Here is a 26,739-nt window from a genome sequence, read left to right on the forward strand (position 1 = left end):
TATGAGCCAGTCCTCCCCTCAGCAGCCTCCTCTGACACTCACTGGTTCCCTGCTTATGAGCCAGTCCTCCCCTCAGCAGCCTCCTCTGACACTCACTGGTTCCCTGCTTATGAGCCAGTCCTCCCCTCAGCAGCCTCCTCTGACACTCACTGGTTTCCTGCTTATGAGCCAGTCCTCCCCTCAGCAGCCTCCTCTGACACTCACTGGTTCCCTGCTTATGAGCCATTCCTCCCCTCAGCAGCCTCCTCTGACACTCACTGGTTCCCTGCTTATGAGCCAGTCCTCCCCTCAGCAGCCTCCTCTGACACTCACTGGTTTCCTGCTTATGAGCCAGTCCTCCCCTCAGCAGCCTCCTCTGACACTCACTGGTTCCCTGCTTATGAGCCAGTCCTCCCCTCAGCAGCCTCCTCTGACACTCACTGGTTCCCTGCTTATGAGCCAGTCCTCCCACTCAGCAGCCTCCTCTGACACTCACTGGTTCCCTGCTTATGAGCCAGTCCTCCCCTCAGCAGCCTCCTCTGACACTCACTGGTTCCCTGCTTATGAGCCAGTCCTCCCACTCAGCAGCCTCCTCTGACACTCACTGGTTCCCTGCTTATGAGCCAGTCCTCCCCTCAGCAGCCTCCTCTGACACTCACTGGTTCCCTGCTTATGAGCCAGTCCTCCCCTCAGCAGCCTCCTCTGACACTCACTGGTTCCCTGCTTATGAGCCAGTCCTCCCCTCAGCAGCCTCCTCTGACACTCACTGGTTCCCTGCTTATGAGCCAGTCCTCCCCTCAGCAGCCTCCTCTGACACTCACTGGTTTCCTGCTTATGAGCCAGTCCTCCCCTCAGCAGCCTCCTCTGACACTCACTGGTTTCCTGCTTATGAGCCAGTCCTCCCCTCAGCAGCCTCCTCTGACACTCACTGGTTTCCTGCTTATGAGCCAGTCCTCCCACTAAGCAGCCAACCAATGAGCCCAATGCTGGCACAGTCAGAGAAAGGTGTGTGTGTGTGTGTTTACCTTTATTTAACTAGGCAAGTCAGTTAAGAACAAATTCTTATTTACAATGACGGCCTACCGGGGAACAGTGGGTTAACTGCCTTGTTCAGGGGCGGAACGACAGATTTTTACCTTGTCAGCTCGGGGGGATTTGATCTAGAAACCTTTTGGTTACTGGCCCAATACTCTAACCACTAGGCTACCTGCCTCCTCTAACCACTAGGCTACCTGCCTCCTCTAACCACTAGGCTACCTGCCTCCTCTAACCACTAGGCTACCTGCCTCCTCTAACCACTAGGCTACCTGCCTCCTCTAACCACTAGGCTACCTGCCTCCTCTAACCACTAGGCTACCTGCCTCCTCTAACCACTAGGCTACCTGCCTCCTCTAACCGCTAGGCTACCTGCCTCCTCTAACCGCTAGGCTACCTGCCTCTCCTCTAACCGCTAGGCTACCTGCCTCTCCTCTAACCGCTAGGCTACCTGCCGCCCTCCTCTAACCGCTAGGCTACCTGCCTCTCCTCTAACCACGAGGCTACCTGTCTCCTCTAACCACGAGGCTACCTGTCTCTCCTCTAACCACGAGGCTACCTGTCTCCTCTAACCACGAGGCTACCTGTCTCTCCTCTAACCACGAGGCTACCTGCCTCCTCTAACCACTAGGCTACCTGCCTCTCCTCTAACCACGAGGCTACCTGCCTCCTCTAACCACTAGGCTACCTGCCTCTCCTCTAACCACTAGGCTACCTGCCTCTCCTAACCACTAGGCTACCTGCCTACTCTAACCACTAGGCTACCTGCCTACTCTAACCACTAGGCTACCTGCCTCCTCTAACCACTAGGCTACCTGCCTCCTCTAACCACTAGGCTACCTGCCTCCTCTAACCACTAGGCTACCTGCCTCCTCTAACCACTAGGCTACCTGCCTCCTCTAACCACTAGGCTACCTGCCTCCTCTAACCACTAGGCTACCTGCCTCCTCTAACCACGAGGCTACCTGCCTCCTCGAACCACGAGGCTACCTGCCTCCTCGAACCACGAGGCTACCTGCCTCCTCTAACCACGAGGCTACCTGCCTCCTCTAACCACGAGGCTACCTGCCTCCTCTAACCACTAGGCTACCTGCCTCCTCTAACCACTAGGCTACCTGCCTCCTCTAACCACGAGGCTACCTGCCTCCTCTAACCACGAGGCTACCTGCCTCCTCTAACCACTAGGCTACCTGCCTCCTCTAACCACGAGGCTACCTGCCTCCTCTAACCACTAGGATACCTGCCTCCTCTAACCACTAGGCTACCTGCCTCCTCTAACCACGAGGCTACTTGCCTCCTCTAACCACGAGGCTACCTGCCTCCTCTAACCACTAGGTTACTAGTCCCGTCCACTAGGCTACCTGCCTCCTCTAACCACTAGGCTACCTGCCTCCTCTAACCACTAGGCTACCTGCGTCCTCTAACCACTAGGCTACCTGTCTCCTCTAACCACTAGGCTACCTGCCTCCTCTAACCACTAGGCTACCTGCCTCCTCTAACCACTAGGCTACCTGCCTCCTCTAACCACTAGGCTACCTGCCTCCTCTAACCACTAGGCTACCTGCCTCCTCTAACCACTAGGCTACCTGCCTCCTCTAACCACTAGGCTACCTGCCTCCTCTAACCACTAGGCTACCTGCCTCCTCTAACCACTAGGCTACCTGCCTCCTCGAACCACGAGGCTACCTGCCTCCTCTAACCACTAGGCTACCTGCCTCCTCTAACCACTAGGCTACCTGCCTCCTCTAACCACTAGGCTACCTGCCTCCTCTAACCACTAGGCTACCTGCCTCCTCTAACCACTAGGCTACCTGCCTCCTCTAACCACGAGGCTACCTGCCTCCTCTAACCACTAGGCTACCTGCCTCCTCTAACCACGAGGCTACCTGCCTCCTCTAACCACGAGGCTACCTGCCTCCTCTAACCACTAGGATACCTGCCTCCTCTAACCACTAGGCTACCTGCCTCCTCTAACCACTAGGCTACTTGCCTCCTCTAACCACGAGGCTACCTGCCTCCTCTAACCACTAGGTTACTAGTCCCGTCCACTAGGCTACCTGCCTCCTCTAACCACTAGGCTACCTGCCTCCTCTAACCACTAGGCTACCTGCCTCCTCTAACCACTAGGCTACCTGCGTCCTCTAACCACTAGGCTACCTGTCTCCTCTAACCACTAGGCTACCTGCCTCCTCTAACCACTAGGCTACCTGCCTCCTCTAACCACTAGGCTACCTGCCTCCTCTAACCACTAGGCTACCTGCCTCCTCTAACCACTAGGCTACCTGCCTCCTCTAACCACTAGGCTACCTGCCTCCTCTAACCACTAGGCTACCTGTCTCCTCTAACCGCTAGGCTACCTGTCTCCTCTAACCACTAGGCTACCTGCCTCCTCTAACCACTAGGCTACCTGTCTCCTCTAACCACTAGGTTACTAGTCCCGTCCACTAGGCTACCTGCCTCCTCTAACCACTAGGCTACCTGTCTCCTCTAACCACTAGGCTACCTGTCTCCTCTAACCGCTAGGCTACCTGTCTCCTCTAACCACTAGGCTACCTGCCTCCTCTAACCACTAGGCTACCTTCCTCCTCTAACCACTAGGTTACTAGTCCCGTCCACTAGGCTACCTGCCTCCTCTAACCACTAGGCTACCTGTCTCCTCTAACCACTAGGCTACCTGCGTCCTCTAACCACTAGGCTACCTGCCTCCTCTAACCACTAGGCTACCTGCCTCCTCTAACCACTAGGCTACCTGCCTCCTCTAACCACTAGGTTACTAGTCCCGTCCACTAGGCTACCTGCCTCCTCTAACCACTAGGCTACCTGTCTCCTCTAACCACTAGGCTACCTGCGTCCTCTAACCACTAGGCTACCTGCCTCCTCTAACCACGAGGCTACCTGTCGTTGATAGTATATTCCTTTGTGTTGTGCAGGGTTCGAGAGCATTCTGGAGGGAATCTATGGCCCGTTTCTGCTCAGAGACCTCAATATTTTTGATGGTGAGTGTCTGTGTGTGTGTGTGTGTGTGTGTGGTGTGTGTTTGCGTACAAGTATTTTGTGTTATACATGAGTCTTGTCTTTGACGTGATCGTGTGTGTGTTTGCCCCCAGTTGGTGCGACTGAGACTTTATTGTGTGTGCGTGTGTGTGTGTGTGTGTGTGTGTGTGTGTGTGTGTTTCCCCAGACTGTGAACCAGAGGAGCTAGAGGACTGGGCAGTGAAGGCCAGTTGTTCCTTCTGCAGCCTGCTGATCAATGTAAGTTCAGCTTCATGATACAGACTGCTATTTTCTGTCTTGATTTACTTCCAGCTCTCACGGAAACGCTTTCAGTTAGTTCCAGCTCTCACGGAAACGCTTTCAGTTAGTTCCAGCTCTCACGGAAACGCTTTCAGTTTAGTTCCAGCTCTCACGAAAACGCTTTCAGTTAGTTCCAGCTCTCACGGAAACGCTTTCAGTTAGTTCCAGCTCTCACGGAAACGCTTTCAGTTAGTTCCAGCTCTCACGGAAACGCTTTCAGTTTAGTTCCAGCTCTCACGGAAACGCTTCAGTTAGTTCCAGCTCTCACGGGAACGCTTTCAGTTAGTTCCAGCTCTCACGGGAACGCTTCAGTTAGTTCCAGCTCTCACGGAAACGCTTTCAGTTTAGTTCCAGCTCTCACGGAAATGCTTTCAGTTTAGTTCCAGCTCTCACGGAAACGCTTTCAGTTTAGTTCCAGCTCTCACGGAAACGCTTTCAGTTAGTTCCAGCTCTCACGGAAACGCTTTCAGTTAGTTCCAGCTCTCACGGAAACGCTTTCAGTTAGTTCCAGCTCTCACGGAAACGCTTTCAGTTAGTTCCAGCTCTCACGGAAACGCTTTCAGTTAGTTCCAGCTCTCACGGAAACGCTTTCAGTTAGTTCCAGCTCTCACGGAAACGCTTTCAGTTAGTTCCAGCTCTCACGGAAACGCTTTCAGTTTAGTTCCAGCTCTCACGGGAACGCTTTCAGTTAGTTCCAGCTCTCACGGGAACGCTTCAGTTAGTTCCAGCTCTCACGGGAACGCTTCAGTTCCAGCTCTCACGGAAACGCTTTCAGTTTAGTTCCAGCTCTCACGGAAACGCTTTCAGTTTAGTTCCAGCTCTCACGGAAACGCTTTCAGTTTAGTTCCAGCTCTCACGGAAACGCTTTCAGTTTAGTTCCAGCTCTCACGGAAACGCTTTCAGTTTAGTTCCAGCTCTCACGGAAACGCTTTCAGTTTAGTTCCAGCTCTCACGGAAACGCTTTCAGTTTAGTTCAACTATATCAGATTTACTGGGTTTCTCTGTCAGTCACTGAATGTTTGGAGCTGTCGTCGTCCAGGTGACGTTGGTTGTGGTCCGCTTCTCAGACGTTGCGTGCATCAACCAATGGTTGCGTGCCACGTCGTCATTGACTGCGCATCATGGATTTATGATGTGGTTAATCTGATGCATAAAATATGGATCCAGACGTTGTAAGATCTGGCAGGCGCCCAAGCCGTCTGGTGTGGTTTGTATGTGTTGTTATGACATTGTCTCTTCCTCTTCTAATAGGACCATGTCCCAGTGGCCGCCTCCCCCCTGCCCTCCCCCTCAGACGACACGCCCTCCCAAGCCCCTTCCCTCTCGGACAGCAGCCTATCCGCTCACAGGTTCCTCCACGCTGTGTTCCATAAGAAAGGTGAGTTCCCGTCCAACCAGAACAGAGACGACGGCTGGCATTTACACTCTAATGCTAACAACGCTACGTAGCATCGTTGGCTACCTGGTTCATACACGCTAGAGAAATGTACGTAGACAGTGTATATACCTGTGATTGATTGTCTGTCCATGCCAGAGCTGGCGTCCAGCGGAGACCCTAACGTTCCTCTGGTGGCCCAGGAACTGATGAGGAGGATGGTCAAGCAGTTTGCTATGGAGTACGCCTCCAAGACACACCTTACCACCTCTACCATCACAGGCTCCCAGCGGTCTGACCTCGACACACCGCTAGACCTCACTGTGACACGGAACCAGGAGGAGGAACCCACACCAGGTAGAGAACCCGACAGGACTTAGAACCCACACCAGGTAGAGAACCAACACCAGGGAGAGAACCCAACAGGACCTAGAACCAATACCAGGTAGAGAACCCAACAGGACTTAGAACCAATACTAGATAGAGAACCCAACAGGACTTAGAACCCACACCAGGTAGAGAACCCAACAGGACTTAGACCCACACCAGGTAGAGAACCCAACAGGACTTAGAACCCACACCAGATAGAGAACCCAACAGGACCTAGAACCAATACCAGGTAGAGAACCCAACAGGACTTAGAACCAATACCAGGTAGAGAACCCAACAGGACTTAGAACCAATACCAGGTAGAGAACCAACACCAGGGAGAGAACCCAACAGGACTTAGAATCCAATACCAGATAGAGAACCCAACAGGACTTAGAACCCACACCAGGTAGAGAACCCAACAGGACATAGCGCCACACCAGGTAGAGAACCCAACAGGACTTAGAGCCAATACCAGATAGAGGACCCAACAGGACTTATAACCAATACCAGGTAGAGAACCCAACAGGACTTAGAACCAATACCAGGTAGAGAACCCAACAGGACTTAGAGCCAATACCAGATAGAGAACCCAACATTACTTATAACCAATACCAGGTAGAGAACCCAACAGGACTTATAACCAATACCAGGTAGAGAACCCAACAGGACTTATAACCAATACCAGATAGAGAACCCAACAGGACTTAGAGCCAATACCAGATAGAGAACCCGACAGGACTTATAACCAATACCAGGTAGAGAACCCAACAGGACTTAGAGCCAATACCAGATAGAGAACCCGACAGGACTTATAACCAATACCAGGTAGAGAACCCAACAGGACTTAGAGCCAATACCAGATAGAGAACCCGACAGGACTTATAACCAATACCAGGTAGAGAACCCAACAGGACTTAGAACCAATACCAGATAGAGAACCCAACAGGATTTATAACCAATACCAGGTAGAGAACCCAACAGGACTTAGAACCCACACCAGGTAGAGAACCCAACAGGATTTATAACCAATACCAGGTAGAGAACCCAACAGGACTTAGAACCAATACCAGATAGAGAACCCAACAGGATTTATAACCAATACCAGGTAGAGAACCCAACAGGACTTAGAACCCACACCAGGTAGAGAACCCAACAGGACTTATAACCAATACCAGGTAGGGAACCCAACAGGACTTATAACCAATACCAGGTAGAGAACCCAACAGGACTTAGAACCAATACCAGGTAGAGAACCCAACATGACTTATAACCAATACCAGGTAGAGAACCCAACAGGACCTAGAGCCACACATCTCTAACTAGTTATCTGGCCTCTGACTAGTTGTCTGGCCTCTGACTAGTTGTCTGACCACTGACTAGTTGTCTGACCACTGACTAGTTGACTGACCACTGACTAGTTGCATGACCTCTAACTAGTTGACTGACTACTGACTAGTTGCGTGACCTCTAACTAGTTGTCTGGCCTCTGACTAGTTGTCTGGCCTCTGACTAGTTGTCTGACCTCTGACTAGTTGACTGACCACTGACTAGTTGCATGACCTCTAACTAGTTGACTGACTACTGACTAGTTGCGTGACCTCTAACTAGTTGCGTGACCTCTAACTAGTTGTCTGACCTCTGACTAGTTGTCTGACCACTGACTAGTTGTCTGGCCTCTGACTAGTTGTCTGGCCTCTGACTAGTTGTCTGGCCTCTGACTAGTTGTCTGGCCTCTGACTAGTTGTCTGACCACTGACTAGTTGTCTGACCTCTGACTAGTTGTCTGACCTCTGACTAGTTGTCTGGCCTCTAACTAGTTGTCTGACCTCTGACTAGTTGTCTGACCTCTGACTAGTTGTCTGACCTCTGACTAGTTGTGTGACCTCTAACTAGTTGTGTGACCTCTAACTAGTTGTCTGACCTCTAACTAGTTGTCTGACCACTGACTAGTTGTCTGACCACTGACTAGTTGCGTGACCTCTAACTAGTTGTCTGACCACTGACTAGTTGTCTGATTCCTCCCGTAGTGGACAGTGTGCTCGACCTCTCCAAGAGGAACTCTGCCAGCTCCGCCTCCACGTCACCCACCATTCACAAAGCCTCAGGGTGAGTGTCTCTCCTCTCATTGGTCCATAATGTCCATACTGGCACGCTACTTAGTATGCATAGCCAATAGATGCCGTCGTTACTATTTACCATGCCTTGACAATGGAACTAGTTACTGGGGGGGGGGGGTCTGTAACCTCAGCTATTCAGACTGACACACAGAAACAAGTGGAACTAGTTACTGGGGGGGGGGGGTCTGTAACCTCAGCTATTCAGACTGACACACAGAAACAAGTGGAACTAGTTACTGGGGGGGGGGGGGGTCTGTAACCTCAGCTATTCAGACTGACACACAGAAACAAGTGGAACTAGTTACTGGGGGGGGGGGGGTCTGTAACCTCAGCTATTCAGACTGACACACAGAAACAAGTGGAACTAGTTACTGGGGGGGGGGGGGGGTCTGTAACCTCAGCTATTCAGACTGACACACAGAAACAAGTGGAACTAGTTACTGGGGGGGGGGGGGGGTCTGTAACCTCAGCTATTCAGACTGACACACAGAAACAAGTGGAACTAGTTACTGGGGGGGGGGGGGGGTCTGTAACCTCAGCTATTCAGACTGACACACAGAAACAAGTGGAACTAGTTACTGGGGGGGGGGGGGGGGTCTGTAACCTCAGCTATTCAGACTGACACACAGAAACAAGTGGAACTAGTTACTGGGGGGGGGGGGGGGTCTGTAACCTCAGCTATTACAGACTGACACACAGAAACAAGTGGAACTAGTTACTGGGGGGGGGGGGGGGGTCTGTAACCTCAGCTATTCAGACTGACACACAGAAACAAGTGGAACTAGTTACTGGGGGGGGGGGGGGGGGGTCTGTAACCTCAGCTATTCAGACTGACACACAGAAACAAGTGGAACTAGTTACTGGGGGGGGTCTGTAACATCAGCTATTCAGACTGACACACAGAAACAAGTGGAACTAGTTACTGGGGGGGGGGGTGTTGTAACATCAGCTATTCAGACTGACACACAGAAACAAGTGGAACTAGTTACTGGGGGGGGTCTGTAACCTCAGCTATTCAGACTGACACACAGAAACAAGTGGAACTAGTTACTGGGGGGGGGGTCTGTAACCTCAGCTATTCAGACTCGACACACAGAAACAAGTGGAACTAGTTACTGGGGGGGGGGGGGGGTCTGTAACCTCAGCTATTCAGACTGACACACAGAAACAAGTGGAACTAGTTACTGGGGGGGGGGGGGGGGGTCTGTAACCTCAGCTATTCAGACTGACACACAGAAACAAGTGGAACTAGTTACTGGGGGGGGGGGGGGGGGGGTCTGTAACCTCAGCTATTCAGACTCACACACAGTAACAAGTGGAACTAGTTACTGGGGGGGGTCTGTAACCTCAGCTATTCAGACTGACACACAGAAACAAGTGGAACTAGTTACTGGGGGGGGGGGGGGTCTGTAACCTCAGCTATTCAGACTGACACACAGAAACAAGTGGAACTAGTTACTGGGGGGGGGGGGGGTCTGTAACCTCAGCTATTCAGACTGACACACAAAAACAAGTGGAACTAGTTACTGGGGGGGGGGGTCTGTAACCTCAGCTATTCAGACTGACACACAGTAACAAGTGGAACTAGTTACTGGGGGGGGGGGGGTCTGTAACCTCAGCTATTCAGACTGACACACAGAAACAAGTGGAACTAGTTACTGGGGGGGGGGTCTGGTAACCTCAGCTATTCAGACTGACACACAGAAACAAGTGGAACTAGTTACTGGGGGGGGGGGGGTCTGTAACATCAGCTATTCAGACTGACACACAGAAACAAGTGGAACTAGTTACTGGGGGGGGGGGGTCTGTAACCTCAGCTATTCAGACTGACACACAGAAACAAGTGGAACTAGTTACTGGGGGGGGTCTGTAACCTCAGCTATTCAGACTGACACACAGAAACAAGTGGGTGTGAGACAGCGTAACGTCACAGACTGGAGTGGATTAAACTACACTGCAAACCTCTCTTCATGTGACAGACGCACAGAGATGACGTCACGCCCTTTCTTCATGTGACAAACGCACAGAGATGATGTCACTCCCTTTCTTCATATGACATATGACACGCAGAGATGTCACTCGCAGACGACGAAGTCACAGATCACGTCAGCTCATGACAGGACCGTTGGAAGTTATGTCACCAACACGACAAAAAGGAATCCCCCCCCCCCCCCATCATCCCCTTACCTCCCTCACCCCCCCTCCCTGATCCTGACGATGGTGTTTGGTCCTCCGTCCCACTAGGAGGCAGCAGCAGCGTTGGGGAGCAGCCGGGGCGTCCCAGAGCGAGGGACACCACGCCCAGAGGTCCAGCCAGCTGTCCGAGGGGCTGCTGTCCAAGGCTCTGAGAGACGTGAGGTCTGGCTGTCTCCAGGAGAACAGAGCTGTCCTTCTCTACGGGATCCCCCCTGGAATCCTGCGCTCACAGCTGGAGGGGGAGGATGTGACCTCGCAGGATGTGATGTCGTCGGCGCACGGCGAGGAGGCGCGGCTGGTGTTGCGGAGGGTGGCGGCCTGGGCGGAGCTGGGAGCGAGGGAGGAGAACGGAGAGACGCTCTTCCTCCCGTCCTCTTCGTTCTGTCTGAGCCAGCGTGGCCTGCGGAGGGCTTTGTCCCGGTCTCTACCCCCCCAGCTCAGAGAGGAGCCCCCCCTCCGTATCCCCCAGGTCATATCACGCTCCAGACCAGCTCTCCCTGACCCTTACAGCCTGGCTGAGGCCCTGCACTACCACCCCCCACCACACCATGGCACCACCACCACTAATATTGCTGCTACCTCTTCCTCTCTGCTGAGACTCCACCGCGCTCTCCTGCCCTCCCTCGACCTGCCTGACCTCTCACCCCGCTGCCCCGCCCACCGCCGCTGCTCCTCATTGGACGATCCTGAGGAAGGGGCGGAGCGTAGCGGGGAGAACAAGCAGTCCAGGAAGAAGCGCGGGCGCTACCGGCAGTACGACCACGACCTGCTAGAGGAGGCTATCGCCATGGTGATGGGGGGCAGGATGAGCGTTTCTAAGGCCCAGGTGGTTTATGGGATACCTCACAGCACGCTGGAGTACAAGGTCAAAGAGCGCAACGGAACCCTAAAGATACCGCCCAAGAGGAGGCCCGTCATCGTCACGACTACGACCACATGGCAACCGCTGGACTCTGCCGGTTCCACCGACTCAGGGACTAACGCTGTCGCCGCCACAAACAGGTTCTAGACTACAGAACATTAGAGTCTAGAACCGACAACACTTGAACTCCACTCGACCTCGACCTCCTACAGAACAGGAGAATATTTTGTAGATCTGGGTCCAAAACAGCTTTCATAAATACTTGGTGCGCTTGGTTTGTTTCGCTTGACATGCAGAGTTTTGTAGATTTCCTGACTTCCGGTACCATCTGTTGCCTAATCAAGGTAAATCAAGCACACCTCCAGGTATTTGACCCCCAGGTCTTTTTAAAAACAGACATTCGGCTCCTTCACTCCCGGTCGCGGCCGGCTGCGACAGAGCCTGGGCTCGAACCCAGAACCTCTGGTGGCCTTATACCACTGCGTCATCTGGGAGGCCCCTAAGTCAGGTGTATTTTAAATCCAATCTTCAGGTCAGCTGGTTGTCATGTCTACCCGGTAGTTCATTTGTCACTGATTTGGCCAGAGAGTCCACTGGACTGGACCTAGTTAAAGATTCACATTGTATATGGATGTTATATACAGTGTTGTTTCTCTCTGTTTTCTAAATGTTCCTCATGTAACTGCTGCTTTAAACTCCCATCTCTCTCTCTGTTTTCTAAATGTTCCTCATGTAAACTCCCATCTCTCTCTCTGTTTTCTAAATGTTCCTCATGTAAACTCCCATCTCTCTCTCTGTTTTCTAAATGTTCCTCATGTAAACTCCCATCTCTCTCTCTGTTTTCTAAATGTTCCTCATGTAAACTCCCATCTCTCTCTCTGTTTTCTAAATGTTCCTCACGTAAACTCCCATCTCTCTCTCTGTTTTCTAAATGTTCCTCACGTAAACTCCCATCTCTCTCTCTGTTTTCTAAATGTTCCTCACGTAAACTCCCATCTCTCTCTCTGTTTTCTAAATGTTCCTCATGTAAACTCCCATCTCTCTCTCTGTTTTCTAAATGTTCCTCACGTAAACTCCCATCTCTCTCTCTGTTTTCTAAATGTTCCTCATGTAAACTCCCATCTCTCTCTCTGTTTTCTAAATGTTCCTCATGTAAACTCCCATCTCTCTCTCTGTTTTCTAAATGTTCCTCATGTAAACTCCCATCTCTCTCTCTGTTTTCTTTCTTCTCTGGTATTGGGCATCTCAGAAGGAGCCGTTGTATTAGCTATTGGACCAAAACACAATTTTCAGGGTGTCGGGGGTCTCTGTAGATCCTCGCACTTTATAAGCTGCTCTTTCACTTAACCTCTCAGTCTGTCTATCTCTGGTCTCATAACGTCTCTGGTCTCATAACGTCTCTGGTCTCATAACGTCTCTGGTCTCATACCGTCTCTGGTCTCATACCGTCTCTGGTCTCATAACGTCTCTGGTCTCATAACGTCTCTGGTCTCATAACGTCTCTGGTCTCATAACGTCTCTGATCTGAACATGGACAGATTCCTGTATGAACCTCTACTTCTCACTGACCACCCTGTGAAGGATAACATTTGTTGTTGAAACTTGAAACAAGCCATTTTACTGCTGTTTAGAACAGAAGGATTTAAAAAAAAAAAAAACTGGACCTAAGACATCTTTGTGTTGTCACCCTCGCTGAATCCTCTTCTCTTAAACCTACAGATTTTAAAAGACACTGTGAAGCCTATAAGGTTAATTTTTAAAGGGATATTATCTATTTTCCGCAGTCAGATGAACTCGTGGATACCATTTTTCTATGTCTCTGTGTGCAGTTTGAAGGAAATTGCTAACTAGCGTTAGCGCAATGACTGGCGGTCTATGGGAACAGCTAGCATTCTAGTAGGCGTAATGACTGGAAGTCTATGGGAACAGCTAGCATTCTAGTAGGCGTAATGACTGGAAGTCTATGGGAACAGCTAGCATTCTAGTAGGCGTAATGACTGGAAGTCTATGGTTATCTGATCACATTCTAGCAGATACCCATAGACCTCCAGTCATTACACCTACTAGAATGCTAGCAGATACCCATAGATGTCCAGTCATTGCGCTAACGCTAGTTAGCATTGGCTCACAAAACTACCTCTAACTTCCTTCATATTGGACTCAGGGACATAAAAACGGTATCCACACGTTCATATGACTCTGGGGAAGTAGACATCCCGAAGTATCCCTTGAAATACCGTCTAGCCTAGGACTGGGCGGGTATACCGTATTTTACTATATACCGGTATTGATGTTTGAGTTTTCACTTTACCTTCTGTAACGTTATTTCAGTGTTTGGTTTGTTAAATGTAATACGCAACTCCGACGCGTATCATGTCCGTTTTTATAGTTAACTCGTTTTGCTTCTTGAGTCATCGTTCTCCCTCTCCTGCATGCCACCAACCACACCAAGCCCTGCCCTGTTACTCAAGTGTTACTCAAGGAGAGAGCAGTTGCTCACTATTCGTTTGTATAGCTTACTGTCTGCAAACTACTGTTTGCTAGTTTGTCTTTTCTTAGCAAGGTGTTGCTGAAAAATAATTATTGTTAGCCGCTAATGTTATTCGCTAGTTGGCTAGCTTGCTAAATGTACTCGGGAGTCGGAGCAAACGTAGCTAGTTAGCTAATACTGCCTGGTACCAGTGCTACTGTATGGCTAGATGAGCGGCTAATCGCTAGCTTGCTAAATGTACTCGGGAGTCGGAGCAAACGTAGCTAGTTAGCTAATACTGCCTGGTACCAGTGCTACTGTATGGCTAGATGAGCGGCTAATCGCTAGCTTGCTAAATGTACTCGGGAGTCGGAGCAAACGTAGCTAGTTAGCTAATACTGCCTGGTACCAGTGCTACTGTATGGCTAGATGAGCATGTTAGTGCAACGGTATCTTATCAGAGAGGAATAGACGAAGTATGAATATGTTGCCTAGCTACATGAAGTATGAATACGTTGCCTAGCTACATGAAGTATGAATACGTTGCCTAGCTACATGAAGTATGAATACGTTGCCTAGCTACATGAAGCATGAATATGTTGCCTAGCTACATGAAGTATGAAAACAACATGTAATGTAACATCTGTAATTAGGGTCGCCTGGAAAACACGAACAAACACTTTGGTTCCTTCCCTTGTCAATACTTGCTCACTGGCTTATTCATTTGTTGCCATGTCAATGTTTTCAAGGTGCCTACCCCACTATATTCCAGAATAATCATATTTCAATGATTCCAACAGTTTCCGTTAACCAGGCCTGGATTTGTTTCCCCATGTCATGATAACACAAGTGCAGGAAATGGATGAAAAGGCAGATTGGAGTTTGATTTAAACAGTATAAATGGAGAAAGCCCTGTTGTGGTGCCACCGTAGGGGTCTATAGTAGTGCACTATATAGGGAATAGGGCCCTGGTCTAAAGTAGTGCACTATATAGGGAATAGGGCTCTGGTCTAAAGTAGTGCACTATATAGGGAATAGGGCCCTGGTCTATAGTAGTGCACTATATAGGGAATAGGGCCCTGGTCTAAAGTAGTGTACTATTTAGGGAATAGGGCTCTGGTCTACAGTAGTGCACTATATAGGGAATAGGGCTCTGGTCTAAAGTAGTGCACTATATATAGAGAATAGGGCTCTGGTCTATAGTAGTGCACTATATATAGGGAATAGGGCTCTGGTCTAAAGTAGTGCACTATATAGGGAATAGGGCTCTGGTCTAGCCTCTCTGGGGACACTCCCCTCCTGATGACTGACACTCAGTCGAAGTGCATTTCAAATCCAGTCTGTTACATTTGGTATTTCTTTACTAACTCAGGATGCTCTGTTTCTACCCGGCCTTCAGGTCAGTCTCACATAGCTGCATTTATCAGGAGCAGACTGGAGTTATATCTTTAAGAGCCTTTTTGGTGAAGCTAGTATTAGGTTGAGGTATAAGGTTGAGGTATTAGGGTGAGGTATTAGGGTGAGGTATTAGGGTGAGGCATTAGGTTGAGGTATCAGGTTGAGGTATCAGGTTGAGGTGTTAGGTTGAGGCGTTAGGTTGAGGCGTTAGGTTGAGGCGTTAGGTTGAGGCGTTTAGTTAGGTGAGGCGTTAGGGTGAGGCGTTAGGGTGAGGCGTTAGGTTGAGGCATTAGGTTGAGGCATTAGGTTGAGGCGTTAGGTTGAGGCGTTAGGGTGAGGCGTTAGGGTGAGGCATTAGGTTGAGGCATTAGGTTGAGGCATTAGGTTGAGGCGTTAGGTTGAGGCGTTAGGTTGAGGCGTTAGGTTGAGGCGTTAGGGTGAGGCGTTAGGGTGAGGCGTTAGGGTGAGGCATTAGGTTGAGGTGGTTGAGCAAAAATCAGTTTAATTTCTATAACAGAGAATAGATAACGTTCTGTTGTAGTTGACCGACACAAACTCAGACTAGGTTCTACTGCAGTATTACCATGGTTACACTGACCGACCCAAACTCAGACTAGGTTCTACTGCGGTATTACCATGGTTACACTGACCGACCCAAACTCAGACTAGGTTCTACTGCGGTATTACCATGGTTACACTGACCGACCCAAACTCAGACTAGGTTCTACTGCGGTATTACCATGGTTACACTGACCGACCCAAACTCAGACTAGGTTATACTGCGGTATTACCATGGTTACACTGACCGACCCAAACTCAGACCAGGTTCTACTGCAGTATTACCATGGTTACACTGACGACACAAACTCAGACTAGGTTCTACTGCAGTATTACCATGGTTACACTGACCGACCCAAACTCAGACTAGGTTCTACTGCGGTATTACCATGGTTACACTGACCGACCCAAACTCAGACTAGGTTCTACTGCGGTATTACCATGGTTACACTCCTCAATACCTGTAACAGCCTTGCTTGTATACATCTTCAGGTGATTTTTTTGTTTTCAACTGTCTATATATCTTTAAAAAAAATACTTGAACAGAAATCAGTCGGTTATTTTATGCATACATCGATTTGGACTATAAATTATAAATGTTTAATTATTGTAGTGAAGCGTTTGGTGTTGCTGCTTGGAAATCCTTTTTATTTCTACATTTTGCTTCAGGTCTGTGATTCTTTTAAATATTTTTTTGATTGTGTTTAAAAATAAATAAACATCTGTAAAGAAACACTTTGATGTGAAACGTGTCGTTCTGTTCCAAATGTATGAGTTGGTGATTTTAAATGTTATATTAATATATATTAATAATTGTATTTATTGTCTTCAGTACTTGCCCCATTTAGACCACTAGGAGGTGGTGTTGACTGGATCGGGGAAGAAGCTGGTACTCTAGCAGTACTTGCCCCATTTAGACCACTAGGAGGTGGTGTTGACTGGATCGGGGAAGAAGCTGGTACTCTAGCAGTACTTGCCCCATTTAGACCACTAGGAGGTGGTGTTGACTGGATCGGGGAAGAAGCTGGTACTCTAGCAGTACTTGCCCCATTTAGACCACTAGGAGGTGGTGTTGACTGGATCGGGGAAGAAGCTGGTACTCTAGCAGTACTTGCCCCATTTAGACCACTAGGAGGTGGTGTTGACTGGATCGGGGAAGAAGCTGGTACTCTAGCAGTACTTGCCCCATTTAGACCACTAGGAGGTGGTGTTGACTGGATCGGGGAAGAAGCTGGTACTCTAGCAGTACTTGCCCCATTTAGACCACTAGGAGGTGGTGTTGACTGGATCGGGGAAGAAGCTGGTACTCTAGCAGTACTTGAGTAGTATTTTAAAGTATTTTTACTTGTGTTTTTTTTGGGGGGGGGGGTGTATCTGTACTTTACTATTTTATATTTTGGACAACTTCTACTTCACTACGTTCCTAAATAAAATCATGTACTTTTTACTCCATACATTTTCTCTGACACCCAAAAGTACTCGTCCAATTCACACACTTATCCAAAATACGTGCTCATCTCTGCCTCTGATCTGGAGGACTCACTAAACACAAGTGCATTGCTTGTAAATGATGTCAGAGTGTTGGGGTGGTCATCTGTAAATAAATTAAAAAAATTGAAAAGTGTGACGTCTGCTTTGCTTAATATAAGGAATTTGAAATTATTTATATTTTTAAAAGGACATTTACTTTTCTTTTTTTTTTTACCTTTAACTAGACAAGTCAGTTAAGAACAAATTCTTAATTACAATGACGTCCTACCGGGGAACAGTGGGCTAACTGCTTTGTTCAGGGGCAGAATGACAGATTTTATTACCTTGTCAGCTCGGGGATTCAGTCTAGCAACCTTTCGGTAACTGGCCCAACGCTAATGATGTAATGATGGACTGTCGTTTATCTTTGCTTATTTGAGCTGTTCTTGCCATAATATGGACTTGGTCTTTTACTAAATAGGGCTCTCTTCTGTATACCACCCCTACCTTGTCACAACACAACTGATTGGCTCAAACGCATTAAGGAAATACATTCCACAAATTAACTTAAAGCACACCTGTTAATTGAAATGCATTCCAGGTGACTACCACATGAAGCTGGTTGAGAGAATACCAAGAGTGTGCAAAGCTGTCATCAAGGCAAAGGGTGGCTACTTTGAAGAATCTCAAATATAAAATATTGCTAAATTAAGTTGATTTGACCGTATGAGACACCAGTGCTTTGTGTTGACTGGTGGGTTAGTGTCGTTGACCGGTGGGTTAGTGTCGTTGACCCGGTGGGTTAGTGTCGTTGACCGGTGGGTTAGTGTCGTTGACCGGTGGGTAAGTGTCGTTGACCCGGTGGGTTAGTGTCGTTGACCCGGTGGGTTAGTGTCGTTGACCCGGTGGGTTAGTGTCGTTGACCCGGTGGGTTAGTGTCGTTGACCCGGTGGGTTAGTGTCGTTGACCCGGTGGGTTAGTGTCGTTGACCCGGTGGGTTAGTGTGGTTGACCCGGTGGGTTAGTGTCGTTGACCGGTGGGTTAGTGTCGTTGACCCGGTGGGTTAGTGTCGTTGACCGGTGGGTTAGTGTCGTTGACCGGTGGGTTAGTGTCGTTGACCGGTGGGTTAGTGTCGTTGACCCGGTGGGTTAGTGTCGTTGACCCGGTGGGTTAGTGTCGTTGACCGGTGGGTTAGTGTCGTTGACCCGGTGGGTTAGTGTGGTTGACCCGTGGGTTAGTGTCGTTGACCCGGTGGGTTAGTGTCGTTGACCCGGTGGGTTAGTGTCGTTGACCCGGTGGGTTAGTGCCGTTGACCCGGTGGGTTAGTGTCGTTGACCCGGTGGGTTAGTGTCGTTGACCCGGTGGGGGTTAGTGTCGTTGACCCGGTGGGTTAGTGTCGTTGACCCGGTGGGTTAGTGTCGTTGACCCGGTGGGTTAGTGTCGTTGACCCGGTGGGTTAGTGTCGTTGACCCGGTGGGTTAGTGTCGTTGACCCGGTGGGTTAGTGTCGTTGACCCGGTGGGTTAGTGTCGTTGACCCGGTGGGTTAGTGGCGTTGACCCGGTGGGTTAGTGGCGTTGACCCGGTGGGTTAGTGGCGTTGACCCGGTGGGTTAGTGGCGTTGACCCGGTGGGTTAGTGGCGTTGACCCGGTGGGTTAGTGGCGTTGACCCGGTGGGTTAGTGTCGTTGACCCGGTGGGTTAGTGTCGCTGACCCGGTGGGTTAGTGACCGGTGGGTTAGTGTCGTTGACCGGTGGGTAAGTGTCGTTGACCCGGTGGGTTAGTGTCGTTGACCCGGTGGGTTAGTGTCGTTGACCGGTGGGTTAGTGTCGTTGACCCGGTGGGTTAGTGTCGTTGACCCGGTGGGTTAGTGTCGTTGACCGGTGGGTTAGTGTCGTTGACCCGGTGGGTTAGTGTCGTTGACCCGGTGGGTTAGTGTCGCTGACCGGTGGGTTAGTGTCGTTGACCCGGTGGGTTAGTGTCGTTGACCGGTGGGTTAGTGTCGTTGACCATCTGTTCTGCGCTGGTATCAGCCTTCTCAGCCTTCATTAATAAACCGGTTCTGTTGAACAGACAGACTTCTGTTGTGTGGTCATTGTTTCTGTGGTGGTAATGAATCTTCATATGAATGAGTCCTACGGTTTAGTTTGTGAATTTAATGAAGTTGTTTCCTTTTTAATTAAATAAATATGTTTCCTATCCCCTGTCTATCTCTAGCTCCCTGTTGCCCACGGTTACGGATGAGCCCCAGAGGGAAGCAGAGGATGCCGGGATGCCCGATGCCCCAAGTGGGAGGAGCTCTGCTCTGGAGGCGGTCCGCTCCTCTTTATGCCCCGCCCATCGCTCTCTGCTCCAGCGAATCCTGAGGCTCGCCCACCAGCAGCACCGTCTATCATTGGCCTACAGGGACGCCCATCGCCGCCCAGCCCAGCCCACAGACCCTCTCTGCTGCCACCTGGTGGCCAAACAACAGGACGACACGTCCTCTCCTCCTTCCTTTACTGACTGTTGGAGCCGTAGTGGAGCCACACGTCAGACTGACTGGAAGACACCAGGTGGTCCAGGCTGTTGCTGTATGCAGCGCTGCAGGCTGCCTCCTGTCTGTTTCTGCCTCCAAAGACTCCACTGCCTGTCCTGCCAGAGCCTGTCCCTGGGACACATTACCACTGGGGTTCGCTCCTCCTCTTCTCTCTGCACTTTCACCTCCTCCGCCTCTCTTTCATCCTCCGCTCTGTGCACCAACCCCTCAGTCTGTCCCGTGGCCTCTGTCTGTTGCTCCAACCCCCAGCCCTGCGCCTCCTGCTGCTCAGAACACTCCTACCTGGCCCCGGTCAGACACACAGCCCCGGGAGGAGGAAGCGAGTGCCCCGTCCTCAAGAGAGAGAGATCCCGCACCCCCTCTCCTCCCCCTCTCTCCCCCATCCCCTCAGACATGGACGGAAAGGAGGAAGACAAGCCTCCCTCTCTTCTGCAGCAGGAGGGGGGAAAAGAGGAGGAGGCTGGGTGTGGTGGAGAGGTGGGCGAGGACAGGGAGCAGCAGGACCTGGTGGAGCGATTCAGTGACAAACTAAAGACAATCAGACCCCAGGAGAAGGATCCCCCCCTCAGCTCTGCCTCAGCCAATCACAACCTAGAGAAGGATCCCCACCTGACGACCTCGGCCAATCAGCACATAGCAGAGTCCCGGGCCGACGCCCACCTGAGTGAGATCATCACCACCGTTCTGAACACGGGTGGCGGCAGCGACTACAGCCTAAACGACATGTTGCATCACCATGACAACAACGAGAGCCAGCCGCCTCGGACGCGTTCCCGACGGCGACAGGAGGCCATGACGACTCTGCCCGACCAGTCGTCCACCCGGCGCCAGACCGTGCTAATCAAACGGGAGCTGGCCAGGCTGAACCAATCGCTGGGCAGGAGGCTGTCGCTAGGGAAGAACAAGAGCCGCAGTGCCAAGCCCTTTTCTACCTGCTCCTCACCTGAACCAACCCCTGTTACAGCAGAGATGGACAGAATCACAGAGGAGGAGGGAGAGACCGGTAGAGTGAAGGAGGAGGGAGAGACCGGTAGAGTGAAGGAGGGAGAGACCGGTAGAGTGAAGGAGCGAGAGACCGGTAGAGTGAAGGAGCGAGAGACCGGTAGAGTGAAGGAGCGAGAGACCGGTAGAGTGAAGGAGGGAGAGACCGGTAGAGTGAAGGAGGGAGAGACCGGTAGAGTGAAGGAGGGAGAGACCGGTAGAGTGAAGGAGGGAGAGACCGGTAGGGTGAAGGAGGGAGAGACCGGTAGGGTGAAGGAGGGAGAGACCGGTAGGGTGAAGGAGGGAGAGACCGGTAGGGTGAAGGAGGGAGAGACGGAGAGGGTGAAGGAGGGAGAGACGGAGAGGGTGAAGGAGGGAGCGACGGAGAGGGTGAAGGAGGGAGAGACGGAGAAGGTGACAGCAGAGGAGGCAGATCCAGTCAGAGTTACGAAGGATAGAGTCGGCGTGAAGGAGGAGATGGAGAAACCCCCAGTCCTCTCCTCTACACAACAGAGTCACCCGCAGGAGGACCAACACAGACCAGAGTGCTGGAACATCACCTGTCAGGACAGCAGTAGGAGTGACCTCCCTGAGAAGAGGAGGAGTGAGGAAGAGGAGGAGTCACCAGGTAGTACCAGCAGCACCTGTTACCATGGCAGTGACCTCCCTGAGAGGAGTAGAGAGGAAGAGGAGGAGTCAGCAGGCTGCAGCAAGGACAGTAGCAGAGTGTCAGCCAAGATTAGCCCGTCCCACCCCTGCAGAACCAGGAGAGGCAGGAAGTCCCAGCCAGGCAGCAGCAAGGTGGTGTTGGGGAGGAGCAGCGAGGCTGGGAGGTCCAGGAGGAACATCGTCCCTCCCCAGCGGTTCTCCTCCTACGTCACAGAGCCCAGGATGATGTATTCTGTTGCCTGTTTCTCAGAGAGAATCTTCTCCGCCCAGAGGACGCCAAAGGATCGGCCACCACTAAATGCCCCCAATCACACAGACTCCCCATCCTCGGCCACAGACACGGCTGAGGGGTTGTGCGAAGCAAGAGAAAAGGAATTACCGCTGGCATCCAGTCCTGAGGTTGTCAGTCCGGAGAGAAGGGGAGGCAGAGGCTGTAGATCAACAGCAACGGGTCAGAGTTCAGACCGTGAGTCACAGAGACGAGGTCAGGTGATTCCTGTCACTGCAGCTTCCTCTGAGCAGCAGAGTCCCCCTAAACACCGCTCCCAGAACAGGGCAGACGTTAGGCTCAGAGCAGCCAAACCTTTTGGGCGCTTACGCTCCTCCCCGGCCCAACAGTCCCAACCAGCGAGTCCTCACACAGCCTCCAAGCCAGAGGGTGAGGTCCCCACAGAGCAGCCTCAGTACACCAGCCCCATCAAGCTGATGTTTGTGTCTGCAGTAGTGGGTGAGGAGGGGGTGAGGTACACCCTGAAGGCGGCTGCACCAGGATCCAACTGGCATGGACAGGAGACCTTTGACCCCTGTGAGGAGTCATCGTGGGCTGGAAGTCCAGAGAAGACCCCAGAGAAGACTCCCAATCCACCTAAGACCAGGAGTCCCCTCCAGACCAGGAGTCCCCTCCAGACCAGGAGTCCCCTCCAGACCAGAAGTCCCCTTAAAACTAGGAGTCCACCCAAGAACACCGTATCGTCATCACCAAAGCTGTGTGGAACGACGAGAGGAGGAGAGGGAGGTAGCCCCCCAAAACGCTCCCCCGGGTCCCAGAACGGAGAGGGCCCGCCTCCTTTTCGTGAAACCACCCCCACGAAGAGACGTCCGGGACGTCCCAAGAAGCTGGGTCCCCAGCTGGAGAAGAGGGCCAAGAGGCCGATCGGCCGCCCGCCCAAGCAAAAGGGTGTAGAGCCGAGCTGTGGCTCCAGGCAGGGTGGTCAGGACCGATCCGGGGGAGTTCCCTTAGGCTGCAGCACCGGGGAGGAGGGCAACGAGGAGAGAGACCCAGCCAACAGGAACCTAAAGATCACCGTGGTGTACGGACGCTCCCACAGGACCAAGAGGACAGTATCGGAGGAGGCTGCTTGTCTCCAGGCTACAGAGCAGCTGATGGATCTGAACTTCGTCAGACCGGTGAAGGAGAAGAGGTTCGCTCCCCACGCCAGCAACAGCAGCAACATTATCAAGTGCCAGAAGCTGCAGTGTACCGCGGCCATGCGTCGTCCAGGGAGACCCGCCAAGGTCAAGATCTCCGGAATCTCCGTTACCGTCACCACCACGTCGCCGGGGAAACGCAAGATCCACATGAACCGGGACGCAGCCAGGAAATCTCCGGAGAAGCTCTGTCGGCGGAAAGCCCTCCTTCCTGAACCCCAGCCTTCCAAAGAGCCAATCAGCAGCACGCCGACTAGCGAGGACGCCACTCGGATGCAGATAGAGAGAACGACAGAGTCCAAGGATGGAGAGAGGGAGCAACAGACCCAGACTCCTCCTCTGTTGGCGGTGCGTCACTCTGTCAGGGTGAGGAAGCCTTCAGTGTACCTGCTTCACTCTGTAGCCACCTCCACCTCTAGGTCCCTGAGCCACAGTACCGCCCTGCTGCGCCGATCCAGACAGCTACTGATCAACAGGGCCAGCAGCAAGGGCAGCCATCGCAGGAGGAAGGAGGAGGGAGGAGAGGACACCCCAGGGCAGGAGGAGCTGCTGTCTGGGAGGGAGGAGAGGAGGAGCGAGGGAAGAGGAGGGGTGTTGTGTGAGGATCTGAGCCAGGTGGCGGGGGTTTCGGTAGACTCCATTTTCCCGGCCAGCTCCAGCGAGGCGTTGAGGTGGTGGCCCGTCTCCTCCGACCAGGACAGCCTGAACCAAGAGCTGGCTCGCAGGATCCGCCTCATATCCCACAGCTGGGTCACTGCCGCTACCACCCACACCACCAGGACGGGGACGATCACGTCCGCCAAGCAGAGACTCGACGACGACTCTTTGTCCTCCTGGAAGCCAGAGGTTGGGTCGGCAGTGCGGCTGCTGTTTGACCAGCGCTGCAGCGTGGAGAGGCTGGCCTCCTGGTTCATGCAGACCACTGAGACTCAGTCTCTGGGCATTGTGAAGAAGACCAGCTCTCGAAACCCCTACGAGCTCCTGCACTACCCCCGGACCGCCAGCAGGGGGAGTGTCTTTCCCAGCCCGCAGACCATGCGACTACGCAAACACATCAAGAAGTTTGCCAAAGCTGTGCCGAAGAGCCCCGCCCAGCTCCGTCTGGCCCAGGAACGGCTCCGACGTGGAAAAGAGCTGAATGCCAGGCGGTGTTTGTTCACTGCGAGGCCGGCGTCAGGCGGGCTGCGTCTCAGAGCTCCTTGGAGGAAGGTCAGGGCCCTCGGGACGTACAGAACCACTCTGCTCAGAGTCAGAGAAAAGTTCCTCACCTGGACCCTCAGAGCCAAGCGACCCAACAGGCTGAGGTACAACCAGGCGATCTGGAGGAGAAGCCCGGTGGAGGTAGGCAAATCACCTCACCAGGTCTGGCCTTCTGCTCAGCCCAGGGAGGAGCTCACCTGTTCTCCACATCACCACTGTCTACCTGCCGCCTCAGAGACCAGTCAGCCCTGCGGCCCCGACCAGCCGACAGGCCTCACCAAACAGCAGCGTCTCAGCTCTAAAGCCTGGAGTCCAGAGAGACTGAAGGAGTGTTGCGTGTTCCTCAAGAAGATCAACTCCCCCGACACAGAGTCCACCGTGGAGAAGGAGTGGGACGTCTGCACCGTCAATCTAGACGACACGTACTGCCCCGACGAGACCCGACAGGAGGAGAGGAGGGAAGAGTACGACAAAGCTGTGAAAAGTGAGAGAAGGAAGAGGAGAGTTCCCTGGAAGGAGTCTAGCGGCTCGCCGCAGGAGGTGATGGTTCAGGAGCACAACCGGGTCCGAGCCGGGAACAGGAGAGGCAAACAGAAAAATTCAGGGAAAGCCACGAGCCAATCACCGACCCCGCCACCAGCGAAAGCCACGAGCCAATCACCGACCCCGCCGCCAACAAAAGCCAGGAGCCAATCACCGACCCCACCACCAGCGAAAGTCATGAGGAAATCGCGTGGGAGGGGCCTGACCGGGCCACGATGGCGTGACTTTATACTGGGTAACGACTTATAACTTCCTGTTGTTTTGTATACATTCTGACAGTCAAGTAGCCGATTAGTAGAGAAGTTAATCCTTCATCCGTCTCCATTATGTTGTACAGTTATAGATCATTTGATTTACCACAAACATTCTACTCTCCCTTCATCTCTGCAGGAACCTGACTGTCCTCCGTCCCGTCTCCACGGCGACTGTGTTGTATAACTGTATCGGGGACGCTCCTCCCTCCGTCTCCACGGTGACTGCGTGTAAACGACTCGGTGCCTTCAGACTGTCCCTCGGCATTATGTAGCAGAAGGAAAAGTTTAACCAGAAGAAGCTTGACATTGCACTATTTTTTCAACTATTCAGTCCCCCCCCCCCACTGCTTTAAAAAACCAAACTGTGGATATGTTTGTACAGAATGTTTTAACCTTTGACACACCTTTCTTCTGTCTTGTCTGATACAACTACCAACCCCCATAAAGTTCTGTTGTAATGAGCCTGGAGGCCCGTTGGCAGAGGACACATTCAGACTCAACTCTGAGGCTCCAATGGCACCCTATTCCCTATATATAGGGCACTATTTTAGACCAGGGCCATATAAATGTTCAGGTCAAAAGTAGTGCACTATATATAGGGAATAGGGTGCCATAGGGCTCTGGTCTAAAGTAGTGCACTATATAGGGAATAGGGCTCTGGTCTAAAGTAGTGCACTATATAGGGAATAGGGTGCCATAGGGCTCTGGTCTAAAGTAGTGCACTATATAGGGACTAGGTTTCCATTTGGGTCCGATTCTCTCCTCCATGATGTGTGCACTTTATAAACGTTAAAGGTTTAACCATCAGCTTGGAGTTTCCACCATCTTACTAACGCTAGTCCAGGCTAGATCCACGAGGGACACTTCAGTGTGGCAGAACTGAATTAGGTTTTTAGTAACGCTCTGCCACGGCAGCCATTTTGTATGAAGGTTAATGTGTGTCTGCATTATAGAAGCAGCACCATGACCCCCCCCCCCCCTACAAACAACATACCTCGTGATCTAACAGCCCAGCCAGCAGACTGGAGCTGGACCGGCCCCAACATATCCCCTATAGTGTCAAACTCATTACACAGAGGGGTCGAGTGTCTGCGGGGTTTTCCTTCCTGATTTAATTAAAAGGCCACTAATTAGTAACGAACTCCCCCCTCACCTGGTTGTCTAGGTCTTTTTAATTGAAAGGCGGAAAACCAGCAGACACGAGGGCTCTGCATGGAATCAGTTTGACCACCCCCCGCCCTATTTAGTGCACTACCAGAGCCGCCTTGGTCTAAAGTAGTGTCCTATATAGTGCACAAGGTGCTATTTGTGACTTAAACCCTACTCCTTCACATCGACTCTGTCCAGAAGCTACGGGCTCATCTCTAAGGACACCGTATCGTAGTACACTACTTTGGACCGTTGGGTGAAGAAGACGAGGACGCCGAGGAGACCCGTCTTTTTAACTACGACCCGGGATTCATCCGGGAACCACCTTCTAGTGTGCTTGACATTTTTTTAAAGCTAAATGTTGATCTCTGCTAACGGGTGAACGTTGCCTTTAGTCTTTTTAAACAATGTTGTTGTTGGGTTATTTGGGCTTTTCTGTCTGTTTTTTGGTTTCTTAGTTTTTCACCCAGAGCATTAATGAATTAAACGTGAATGAGATCAGACCTGCCTGTTGTGTGTGTGAACATCAGACCTGCCTGTTGCACTATGGACCCCGCCAGAGGTTATTAACCCTGTACACCCCCCCCCCCCCAGAGGTTATTAACCCTGTACACCCCCCCCCCCCCAGAGGTTATTAACCCTGTACACCCCCCCCCCCCAGAGGTTATTAACCCTGTACCCCCCCCCCCCAGAGGTTATTAACCCTGTACACCCCCCCCAGAGGTTATTAACCCTGTACACCCCCCCCCCAGAGGTTATTAACCCTGTACACCCCCCCCCCCCCCCCCAGAGGTTATTAACCCTGTACACCCCCCCCCAGAGGTTATTAACCCTGTACACCCCCCCCCCCCC

The 26,739-nt window shown here is 51.7% G+C and overlaps 1 protein-coding gene across 1 annotated transcript in view; it reads left to right on the plus strand.

Annotated features, from left to right (window-relative positions):
- lcorl (ligand dependent nuclear receptor corepressor-like) overlaps positions 1 to 26,390 on the plus strand; it is a 38,621-nt gene extending 12,231 nt beyond the window's left edge. The window contains exons 2-8 of the mRNA XM_071408465.1: positions 3,945 to 4,010; positions 4,196 to 4,266; positions 5,560 to 5,686; positions 5,843 to 6,040; positions 8,083 to 8,161; positions 19,342 to 24,719; positions 24,875 to 26,390. Coding sequence (XP_071264566.1) covers positions 3,945 to 4,010; positions 4,196 to 4,266; positions 5,560 to 5,686; positions 5,843 to 6,040; positions 8,083 to 8,161; positions 19,342 to 24,719; positions 24,875 to 24,882 — 5,927 coding nt within the window. The 3' untranslated portion in view covers positions 24,883 to 26,390. The remainder of the gene's footprint in view (positions 1 to 3,944; positions 4,011 to 4,195; positions 4,267 to 5,559; positions 5,687 to 5,842; positions 6,041 to 8,082; positions 8,162 to 19,341; positions 24,720 to 24,874) is intronic.
- Positions 26,391 to 26,739: the final 349 nt, after the last annotated feature.

Source organism: Salvelinus alpinus, chromosome 6 (genome assembly GCF_045679555.1).
Source record: "Salvelinus alpinus chromosome 6, SLU_Salpinus.1, whole genome shotgun sequence".
NCBI lineage: Eukaryota > Metazoa > Chordata > Actinopteri > Salmoniformes > Salmonidae > Salvelinus > Salvelinus alpinus.